At 55.2% G+C, this 11,602-nt stretch overlaps 1 protein-coding gene across 1 annotated transcript in view; it reads left to right on the top strand.

Moving 5' to 3' along the window:
- Positions 1-420: 420 nt before the first annotated feature.
- Positions 421-11,602, top strand: part of LMNB2 (lamin B2) — a 30,466-nt gene continuing 19,284 nt past the window's right edge. Inside the window, exons 1-2 of the mRNA XM_070415748.1 lie at positions 421-724; positions 8,041-8,177. Of these exons, the coding sequence (XP_070271849.1) occupies positions 437-724; positions 8,041-8,177 (425 nt within the window). The 5' untranslated portion in view covers positions 421-436. The remainder of the gene's footprint in view (positions 725-8,040; positions 8,178-11,602) is intronic.

The raw sequence follows: 11,602 nt of genomic DNA, 5'->3' as shown, positions 1-11,602 counted from the left end.
ATTGATTTCATAGAGGAAGGAAGAGGGAGAGAGAGAAACATCAATGATGAGAGAGAATCATTGATTGACTGCCTCTTGCACGCCCCTCACTGGGGTTCCAGCCCACAACCCAGGAATGTGCCCTTGACCGGAATCGAACCCAGGACTCCTTAGTTTGCAGGCTGATGCTCTATCTACTGAGCCAAACCGGCTAGGGCAAGGAGCTGCGAATTTGAACGGTTTGGCTCTGGACCCGAGGCCTTCTGCTAGCTGTTTAATGAACAGCTAGTAAAACAGCAAGAGGCTGAGCGGGAGTCCCCACCCCGCCCCCCAGCCCTCGCCGGACTTCAGCTCCCGGCATGCCCCGCAGGGCACTCGGCCGGACTACAAATTCCAGGCTGCCTAGCGCGGGCGGCCGCGGGCGGCCGGCGCCATCTTGGTCGGCGGCGCGGATTGAATGAGCCCGCCGAGCCGCGGCCGCCGTGGGGAACCGCGCGGGCCCCGAGGAGCCGCCGACGCCGCCGCTGCCGCCGCCATGGCCACGGCCACGCCGCTGTCCGGCCGCAAGGGCGGGCCCGCCACGCCGCTGTCGCCCACGCGCCTGTCGAGGCTGCAGGAGAAGGAGGAGCTGCGCGAGCTCAATGACCGCCTGGCGCACTACATCGACCGCGTCCGCGCGCTGGAGCTGGAGAATGACCGGCTCCTGCTCAAGATCTCCGAGCGGGAGGAGGTGACCACGCGCGAGGTGGGCAAGGGCTTCGGGCTTCGGCTTCGGGGGGGGGGGTCCACCGGCGGGTGCCCACGGGGCTTGGGAGGCCCCGAGCACGGTGTGCACGCCGGGCGGGCGCCGCCCACCGGAGGAGTCCCCCCGGCGGGTCCCCAGGGGGCTTTCGGTGCCCCCTAGGGGTGCCGTGTTGGGCCGACCTCACCTCTGAGGGCTCCCCAGGGGATCTGGGTCCACCCCCCGCTGCGCGACAGGTGGCGATGGGCAGGCCCCGCCCACCAAGGGTTTGGGGAGATCTGGGGTCCCCGGGGTGACTGGGTGTGCACAAGGCGAGGCCCCGCCCCAGAGGGGGGTACGGGGAGCTCCCCGGGTGCGTTGGGGTGTTCGGGCGTCCTGGGAGAAAATTTGGGGGCGGCTCCCTGGCCTCCGAAGAGACTGGGAAGCTCAAGCTGGCGGAGGGGCCTGCGAGGGGCGGGGGGTCCCTGGGCAACTCGCGTGGCGGGTTCTCCATGGAACTTTGCGCGGGTCCCGTGCGGAGTCCTGGGGAGTTCGGGGGCGGGGCGGGGATTGGGCAGAAAGGCGCCGTCTCCTACCCGAGCCGGGGTGGGGTTCCGAGGGGAGGTGGCTGGTGCCTCGCGGGTCAGGTGGGAATTTGGGGCGCTCTCAGTTGGCCCCGCACCCCGATGACTCGGGCGGGAGCCTGGTCTTCCCGGGGGCCTGTGGGGGAGGAGGAGCCGGGAGGTCTTGGGGAACCAGAGGGAATATATGGGCTCCAGGTGGGGCCCGGACTTCACTGCAGACTGAGGGCAAAGGGGCCGGGTAAGTCCCGCCCTCTAGGGGAATGTGGGGACCCAGTGCCTGGGGAGTCCTGGGGGGTCTGAGCGAGGCTGGGGACTTACCCAAAGCCACCTCTCCTTTTCTCGGTCCCAGGGGCGGGCCCTGTCCCCCGGGGGGTCCCCAGGGGGCTTTGGTGTCCCCTAGGGGTGCCGTGCTGGGCAGAACTATCCTCTGAGGACTCCTCAGGGGATCTGGGGCAGGCCCCGCCCACCAAGGAGTTGGAGGAAATGTGGGGTCCCCTGAGTGACTGGGTGTGAACCAGGCAGGCCCAAGGGTGGGTCTTCTAAATTAGGGGGAGTGCCCACCATGTGCTCCCCTTGTGGCCTTGGTGGGAGAGCCAGGTCCTGCGCCTCGCCCTCCCCATCCGGAGAATGGGCCAAAAGACGGGCTTACGGCAGGAGAGCAGCTGGGGGGTCATTTTTGGGAGCTGCTTACCCTCTGTGTGACCTTGAGTCTCACTGCTTCCTCTGTAAAGTGGAAATAATAGTACCTTTTGGGCTTGTTTGTGGGGTTAGGACGAGTTAATGTTTTGTAAAATAAAGGCAGTGGCCTGTAGGACAGGTGTCCCGCAGAAGCAGTGGGTCTGGGTTCTGTTGTCCCTGTTTAGTAGTGGCTGGGGCAGGAACCCCCTCTCAGTGGAGCTTGGGGGTTGGGAAGAGACCTTCTGGTGGTTGGTGGAGTTCTCCGTGGCTTGGGATAGGATTCAAACGCAGGGTCCAAATCCTGCTCAGCTGCTTGGAGCCTCAGTTTTGTTATCTGCTCGATGGGGCTAGAATTGTCCCACCCAAATCGTGACCCCTCCGCCTTAGTGTGAGGGTCCTCAGGTTGCCAGCCTGGTTTCTCCCTGCGGGGCTGGTCTGCACCCCCTGTTTGAGCTGGTTTCTTGTCTTCCCCATCCCCCTAAGTGGACCCTCTGCAAATGGAGTGAGTCTCTGACTGACTGTGGCGAGTGTTGAACTTTGTGGGCCCCTGGAGGGCATGTCCCTGACCCCTGTCTGTCTGGGTGTGGCTCATTCCTCAGCTAAGGCTGCTGGGATGGAAGTTAACATCTGGGAGCGAGGGGTGGCTGTGGGAGCTAAGCCTGCCCCACAGAGGCGGGTGGGGAGGTGTGTGTGTGGGCGGGGGGAGGAGGGGGTTCTAGGTCAGTGATGGCGAACCTTTTGAGCTCGGTGTGTCAGCATTTTGAAAAACCCTAACTTAACTCTGGTGCCGTGTCACATATAGAAATTTTTTGATCTTTGCAACCATAGTAAAACAAAGACTTATATTTTTGATATTTATTTTATATATTTAAATGCCATTTAACAAAGAAAAATCAACCAAAAAAATGAGTTCGCGTGTCACCTCTGACACGCGTGTCATAGGTTCGCCATCACTGCTCTAGGAGATGACAGGTGTGCTCACAGCTGAGCTAGGGTGTTCCAACCAGCTTGCTCTTTCGGGGCTCCCTGCTGCCTAGGAGGTGAGGCACATGCTGGTCAGTGGAGGAAGCTGGTTGGTAACCTACTGGAGAGGGGACCTGGAGCAGTGAGTGGGGTGGTCAGTGGGCTGTAAGGAGGGGGTGGCCTGCAATGGCCTTGGGCTACAGTGCGGCCCAGGCTTCAGGCTGTTGAGGGGACAGAGTGAGGCCATCGGTGGTGAGCAGGTGGTGGGAAGTGGGTGGCGAACGGGGCTGGGAAGGTGGCTGTACCAGCAGAGTTGTGGATGTGTCACGCTGAGGAGCATGCAGGTTACCTGTACAGCATCGTCTCACTGTCATCCTCCCCTCCAGGTGACACTGGGCGATGTCTGGGGACATTTCTTTTTCTTTTTTAAATATATATCTTTATTGATTTCAGAGAGGAAAGGAAAGGGAGAGAGAGATAGAAACATCAATGATGAGAGAGAATTGATCGGCTGCCTTCTGCATGCCCCCTACTGGGGGTCAAGCCCACAACCCAGGCATGTGCCTTAACTGAAATCGAACCTGGGACCTTTCAGTCCGCAGGCCGACACTCTCTCCACTGAGCCAAACCGGCTAGGGCTCTGGGGACATTTCTGGTTGTTATGACGGGGGTGCTCCTAGCACCGAGTGGGTGGGGCCAGGGGTGCTGCTCAGCACCATACTGCCCAGGATGGCCCCAAATGCCAGTAGTGTGAGGGCTGAGAAGCCACTTCAAGAAGCCATTTAAAATGTTAGAAGCATAACACACATCTTCCTCTGTAATAATAACAGCATAATATGCTAATTAGACCGGATGTCCTTTTGGACGAAGCGTGCTCCAGAGGGAAGCTGGTGCCGGTATCCGGGGGAAGGAAGGCCTACTCTTGCACAAATTTCATGCATCGGGCCTCTAGTTTGTAATAAAATCCAAGCAATTGAGGTGCCCGGGGTAAAACTAAAGCTCTGCTCTCCCCCTCGGCTGGTGCCCATCTTGCTCCGTTGTCTGGTCCACATACACGGTCCTGCACACTTGCTGATACACAAACCTGGCCATGTGTGCATTCCAGGCCTTTCCCACTGGATGTCAGTTGATATCTCTTGGCCGAGTGGGCAGTACTTGGTGAATAACCACTGCCCATATCACTGGAGGGGTTCTAGAAGGTGGGGGGCTGGGGCTGGCCAGATTTCTGTTTGAGGAAGATCGTGGGTGCTGGGAGAGGGGTGTGTGGGCCAGGGAGGGGTGGTTCTTCAGGGAGCCTCCCCAGCCTGGTGTTAAGTTCCTCTTGGCTTCAGTTCTTTTCCCTTACCTGCCCAGGTGGCCTGTTGCTTTGGGGCTGGGGGTGAGGGTGGGGGGCAGGGCTCCCCAAGAGGTAGGAGCCGGGCTCCTGGAGCTTGAGGGAGGAGCTACCACTTGGGGTGGGGCCTGTATCCACCCACAAGAGCCCATGTTTGGGTTTTACCTGCAGAGCTGTGTATGTGTCCCCCCAGGGACACAGGCAACAGGAAAAGGACACCTCTAGTTATCTGCACACAGACACACCCCTCTCCCCCCAGCCAACATGTGCTCACACATTTGTCGGGATTCCTCATGTTTGGCACTCGGGCAAGCCATGAAGGAAAAAGGCCCAAGCGGTCCCTCTCCCGTTGCGGTGCCCAGGCGTCTGCAGTGACCACAGTGGTGGTCACAGGTGCAGGGAAGCGAGGGCCTGCTGGGAGAGCACCTGTTTGTGGTCTGAAAGGGCCTTTGGGACGTCTGCTGTCTGTTCATTGTTCTCTAGACAAGGATTTTCTAAATTGTCCCCGTGCCATAGATCAGGGTCAGCACATGTTTTGTGAAAAGAGCCAGAGTGGCTTTCAGCTCCGGGCTGGGTGATCTCAGTCAGGATGACTGCCCTGGGCCGTTACAGTGGGAAAGCTGCCACAGCGACTGGAGGAATGGGCCAGGCTGCTTGTCCCTAAAGCTTTACGCAGGCGGAAAGGTATTCACGTGTCACAAAGTATCTTTTTCTTTTCTCCCCTCAGCCATTTAAAAATGTAAAAACCATCCTGGACTTGCAGGCTGGACCAAATCAGGCAGTGGCTGGAGTCCAGCCTGTGGGCCTGAGCTTGCAGACCTGGCTCGGGTAACTGCCTTACCACACACACACACACACACACACACACACACACACACACACACGGGAAACACCACAGAAAAACAAACAAAGTGCTTTAAACACTCCGGCCCAGGAGCCAGAGCAGGGCCTGCAAGTGGGCACTCATCTTGAACACAGAATCTAATGGGGGCGCCAAAATCTCACTCATGGAGATGAATGATATATTTTTAATTACTCAACCTTATTTTTAGGCCAGTTTTAGATTTACAAAAAATGGCAAAGGTAATACAGAGTTCCCCTGTACCCCAACCCAGTTTCCCATGTTAACATCTTACATTAGGCCCTGGTGGGTAGCTCAGTTGGTTAGAGCGTTGTCCCAATACACCAAGGTTTCGGCTTCGATCCGCAGTTAGGGCACATATGAGTCAACCAATGAATGTATAAATAAGTGAAACAACACATAGATGTTTCCTTCTCTCTCTCCCTCTCCCCCTCTCTCCCTCTAAAATCACATTTCCTTAATTTCCCCCTGAGGTCGTAGGACCCATCCAGGATCCCACGTGACATGTGGGCTGTGACATTTCTGACACATTCATCAGTTTTCATGCCCTGGGCATCGTGAGGAGGAGGGGTCAGGAGTTTGGTAGATGCCCCTCTATTGGGGTCAGCTGGTGTTTTTCTCATGGTCTGGCTGAGGCAAGGGGATGGGCAATATTTTAATGAAATATTTTTCAAGTTGAAATTAATGCAAAAAAAAAAAATCCATGGTGAACAAAATACCAAAAATTTAAATCCAGTATCAGGAATGCTGGTTTTCCCTTTTTCCTGAGTTCTGACCTGTTTTGTTGTTGTTGTTGTTGTTGTTGTTGTTGTGTTGCTGCAGTCGGAGACCCTCCTATCCAAAGAGGGGAGGGTGGGAGAGGAAGGGCTCCAGTAGGCACCCAATCTTCCTATTCTTTCTCTTTTTATTTTATTGATTTAGAGAAAAACATTGATTTGTTGTTCTACTTATTTATGCATTCATTGGTCGATTCTTGTATGTTTTCTGACCGGGGTTCAAACCTTGGTATATTGGGACAACACTCCAACCAACGGAGCTAGCTGGCCAGGGTTAGGCACCCAGTCTTGGGAACAGGGGGGCAGGAGACCTTGTCTATGGCTTCTCCCCCAGGGTACCAGACCCTCCCTGGAGTCAGCAGAGTTCTGGAAGTTGAGATAGAAGAAGACAGAGCAAAGACAGGCATGTGCACCCAGGTGCTCAGCTATCTTTAGAGAGTAGGGCCAGCAGTTTTTTGTGAATTCAGTTTATTTCAAAAGGCAGTTCCTAGAAGGTGGAAATGGAGGGGATGACCCAAGGTGACTACTGTTGGTGGGAGAGAGGGCCCTTGCTGTGTGTGAGGAGGGGAGCAAAGGGAGTGGGAGTGGGCTAGGGTGCAGGAGGGAGAAGCTTGCTTTGTCTCTGCTCCCCTTACCGGGTACCCTGACCCCCTCTCAGAATTGTCCCCAGCAGACCTGCTCTATCCTGCATTTTCACAGGTCTAGAGAGGGCAGTTTATTGATTTGTGCCTCGGTTTTCCTATCTGTGAAATGGATCCAGGAGCCCATATCCTGCTCTGAGGGATGACAGGTCTTGGAGCTGCTGCAGTGAGGCGGGGTATCCAGGCCTGGGAAGGTGGGAGGTGGGCGTCTCAGCCTGGCTCTTAAGTCCCACCTTGTCCAGATTTGCCCAGGACATTCTGGAAAATCCCACATCAGGAAACCCCTCTGTCCTGTGGAAACCGGGACCATTGGTCACTCTACTCACAAGTCCTTGGCAGCTCCCCTAAACCCCTCTGCTCAGGGGCCTTTCCTGTGAAAGGGAGGGGAGTGGCCCTCTCAGGATCTAAGCTGCCTCCCCCCCCCCCCCGCCTCCAGCACAGATACTCGCTGGTGTCCTGTAGCTTTGTGGCACATGGTGCAGCTGTCCAAGCCAGCTGCCCTGAGAGCCGGCCTGCTGTCGCCCATCTGTCAGCACCGCATGGCGTCTTAACAGCTTTGTTGAGATATAACTTCCATCTGATACAGTTCACCTAATTAAACGCTGTGGTTCAGTGGTTTTTGATATATTTAAAGTATGCAGTCATCACCACTAAGTCCAGAACGTTCACCCTCACAAGAAACCCTGTCCCCATGAGCAGTCACTCCCTGGCCCCTGGCACCCACTAGCCCACTCTCTGTCTCTGGATTTACTTGTCCTGGACATTTCACATAAATGGACTCACACACTCTGGCCTTTTGGGTCTGGCTTCTCTCACTGAGCATCATTGTTTCAGGGCTCATCCACGTTGCAGCAGTGTCAGCCTTTGCTCCTTTGCATGGCTGAGTAATATCCCAGTGCTCTGCGGGACCACATTTGTTACCCATCATCCGTCAAAGGACATGTGTGTTTTCACTTTTTGACAGTTGGAATCGTGCTGCTGTGAACACGTGTGCAGGTTTTGTGTAAATGTGTTGTTTTTCCTGGGTGGCTATCTAGCAGTGGGTTTGCTGGGTTATGTGGTTACTCTCTGTTTAACCATCTGAGCCACCACCAGGCTGCCTTCCACAGCGGCTGCACCCTTATCATGGAGGCTCCCATTTCTCCATGGCCTCACCAGCACTTGTTACCATCCATCTTCTTCTTTAGCTGTCCCAGTGGGGTCAGGTGGTATCTCACTGCCTTGGTTTGGTTCCAGGTATTTGTAAACACATGCACCTCCACGCGGGGAGGGTGGGGCAAGGAGGCTGATGGGGAATATAGGTTGTGCACCAACTGCTAGGTGGGACCTGGCAGGGGACAAGAGGTGGGGGCAGGTCAGGCAACCCGGGGCCTCCCAGGGTGGGTGGGCTGAGCTGGTCGTGAGGCCTCCCGGGTTAGTAGGAGCTGTGTCCCATGGCCGGCCACCCTGGGGCGCCTGCTGCTGTGGGGGCTTTCCCTCACCTGGGCCTTGCTTTCTCCCCAGGTAAGCGGCATTAAGACGCTGTATGAATCGGAGCTGGCCGATGCCCGCCGAGTGCTGGATGAGACAGCCCGGGAGCGGGCCCGGCTGCAGATCGAAATAGGGAAACTGAGGTCTGAGGTGGAAGAGGCCAACAAAAGGTAAGGGGTACAGCCGGTGTGGTGTTGTTCTGATTCTAGGGCCGTAGTGTGTACAGGGCGGGACGGGCGCTAGAGTCAAGGGCTTGTCAACCCCCTGTGTGGTGGAGTCACTCTGAGAAGCACCCAGAAAACCTTTGGGGCTTGTCCAAGCTGGTGGCCCCCACTCAGACAGACCTGGGAGCTGGTCCTGTGGGTTCTTGGAGGCCAGGGGTCAGGACTGCACTGGTTGCTGGGTGGGTGAGGGTGAGCTCGGTATCCTAGCCTTCTAGCTACCCCCTGACCACCTTTAATCCCACCCACCCCACAACATAATTTGGCCCAAGGAGGGTTTTGAAGCTGGGCGGCATTCCTAGGACTGAATCTAGGAGGTGGTAGTGCTGGGTCAACCTCCTCCTTCAGGCCACAGAGCCCGGCTTCCCCAAGGACCCACCGCTCTCTTCCTCTACCCTGGATTTGGGAGACGCCGATGTGCCAGCTTCCTTGTTTCTGGGGTCCCTGCAGGCCCACGTGGCCTTTATCCTCTGCCTCCTCTCAGTGTCATCCTGGGAAACTTTGGAGCCAGGCTCCCCAGCCCCATCTTCACCCCAACCAGGCCCATTGCGGCCAGGCAACCTTCAGGCCGAGTCTTTTTTCTTACTTGCAAAGCATGTTCTTTTGCCTGTTTATGAATAAAAAGGTTTCAAAAGTTGGGAGAATAAGTTGGTGCTGGTGATAGTAGCAGAAGTAAGAAAGTAGTGTGTGTGTGTGTGTGTGTGTGTGTGTGTGTGTGTTAATCCTTACCCGAAGATATATTTTTTTCCCATTGATTTTTAGATTCCCATTGATTTTTAGAGAGAGTAGAAGGGAAGGGGAGAGAGAGACACACATAGAGAGAGAAACATTGATGTAAGAGAGACACATCAATCGGTTGCCTCCCGCAACCACCCTGACCAGGCTGGGGATTGAGCCTGCACCCAAGTTACATACTCTTGGCTGGAATCCACCCTTTAGTCCGAGTGCGGACACAAACCACTGAGTAAAACCAGCTAGGGCAAAGTAATAAAAAAAACACACGTATTTTTATTGATTTCAAAGAGGAAGGGAGAGGGGGAGAGAGAGAGAGATAGAAACATCAATGATGAGAGAATCATCGATCGGCTGCCTCCTGCACGCCCCGCACTGGGGATCGAGCCCACAACCCGGGCATGTGCCCTTGACTGGAATCGAACCTGGAACCCCTCAGTCTGCAGGCCAACTCTCTATCCACTGAGACAAACCAGGTAGGGCCAAAGTAATTTTTTTTTTAATCCTCACCCGAGGATATGCTTTCATTGGTTTCTAGAGAGCGAAACATCGATCGGTTGCCTCCCGATGCGCCCCAGCTGGGGATTGAACCCACAACCTTTTGGTGAATAGGACAGTGCTCCAGCCAACTGAGCCACCTGGCCAGGGTGTAATAAAATACTTTAAATACACCAAGTATTAAAGTAATACAGGGGATACCATGAGTAACACCAAGTTCAGGCGTGATCCCCTTCCATCCTCACAGTGACCCTAGCAAGGCCAGACTTTCCTCATCTCCCTTTACAGAGGGGGAAACTGAGGCATGGGGTTGGGGACTTGTCCACGGTCCCTCAGCTCCGCACTGACCAGGACCAAGGGTGGACCCTGGTTTCCTGAGTCCCTCTGGTAGTTCCAACAGCCAACAGCCACCTTCATATTTGTGGCATTTTTTTTCTTTTTTTGATTAATAGATGAAAAAAAATTTTTTTATTAATTTTTTTTTAGGGAGAGAGAGATAGAAACATTGATGAGAGAGAAACATTGATCAGCGGCCTCCTGAATGCACCCCACTAGGGATCAAGCCCCAAATCTGGGCATCTGCCCTGACCTGGAATGGAACCGACAACATCCTGGTGCATGTCTCGATGCTCAACCACCGACCCACACCAGCTAGGTGCTTCCCCCCCCCCCCCCCCTTTCTTTTTTTTCAATAGAGGTTTTTTTGAGCAGTTTTAGGTTTACAGGAAAATGAGTAGAAAGTTCAGTTTAAAAAATCCCCCCTTGGGTTTCCCCATTGTCAATGTCTTACGTTAATTAGTGAGCCATCTATACTAATAAAAGGGTAATATGCTAATTAGACCGGAGACCTTCCGGACAAAGCCATGGTGGCGGGGCAGAGGCAGAGGTGGTTAGGGGCGATCAGGCCAGGACGGGAGGGCAGTTGGGGGTGATCAGGCTGGTGGTGGGGGGCAGTTGGGGGGGAGCAGTTGGCGAGCTGACTGGCAGGGGGGCAGTTGGGGGTGATCAGGCTGGCAAGGGGGGCAGTTGGGGGCGAGCAGGCCGGCAGGCAGAGTGTTAGGGGCAATCAGGCAGGCTGGCAGGTGAGCGGTTAGGAGCCAGCAGTCCCGCATTGCGAGAGGGATGTCGCCTGAGGGGTCCTAGATTGGAGAAGGTGCAGGCCGGGCTGAGGGACATCCCCTTCCCCCTCACCCCCCATGCACGAATTTCATGCACCAGGCCACTAGTGTTGTTATAAATGACTAGAGGCCTGGTGCACGAATTTGTGCACCAGTGGAGTCCCTTGGCCTGGCCTGTGGGATCGGGCCGAAACCAGCTCTCCAACATCCCCTGAGGGGTCCTGGATTGCGAGAGGGCGCAGGCCAGGCCAAGGGACCCCACCGGTGCATGATCAGGCGGGGGAGGACGCGGGAGGTTGGTGAGCTGGGAGGGACCGCAGGAGCACTCCAGGGCGTGTCTGGCCCATCTTGCTCAGTCCTGATCAGCCGGACCCCAGCAGCAAGCTAACCTACCAGTCAGAGTGTCTGCCCCCTGTTGGTCAGTGCATGTCATAGCAAGGAGTTGAGTGGTCTTAGCATATCATTAGCATATTACGCTTTGATTGGTTGAACAGACGATATGACCGGACACTTAGCATATTAGGCTTTTATTATATAGGACTAGAGGCCTGGTGCACGAAATTCGTGCAGGGGGGTGGGGGGAGGTGTCTCTCAGCCCAGCCTGCACCCTCTCCAATCTGGGACCCCACAGGGATCGGGCCTAAACTGGCAGTCTGACATCCCATTCACAACCCAGTACTGCTGGCTCCCAACCACTTGCCTGCCTGGTTGCCCCCAACTGCCCTCCCTTGCCGGCCCGATCACCCTCAACTGCCCTTCCCTGCCGGCCATCTTGTGTGAGGGCGTGATAATCAATTTGCATATTACTGCTTTATTATATAGGATGAGTCAATATCTATACATTATTATCAACTGAAGTTCAGAATTGACATTCTGCTTGCTAGGCTGAGAAGTCATGTTTTTTTCTGTTTATCAGAGTCATAGATGTTCACTGTCAAGAAAGTGGAAAATGCAAGGTAGTTTAAAGAGAAAAATGAAGGTGTCCATGAGCCTCCACCCAAATGGAATCGCCTTGGCGCATCTGAC

Source organism: Myotis yumanensis, unplaced genomic scaffold, assembly GCF_028538775.1.
Source record: "Myotis yumanensis isolate MYYU_CA2020_CCGP unplaced genomic scaffold, mMyoYum1.0.hap1 SCAF_5, whole genome shotgun sequence".
In the NCBI taxonomy this organism is placed as follows: domain Eukaryota; kingdom Metazoa; phylum Chordata; class Mammalia; order Chiroptera; family Vespertilionidae; genus Myotis; species Myotis yumanensis.
Note: the sequence above shows the minus strand (reverse complement) of the source record. Positions and strands in the feature narration are given on the sequence as shown.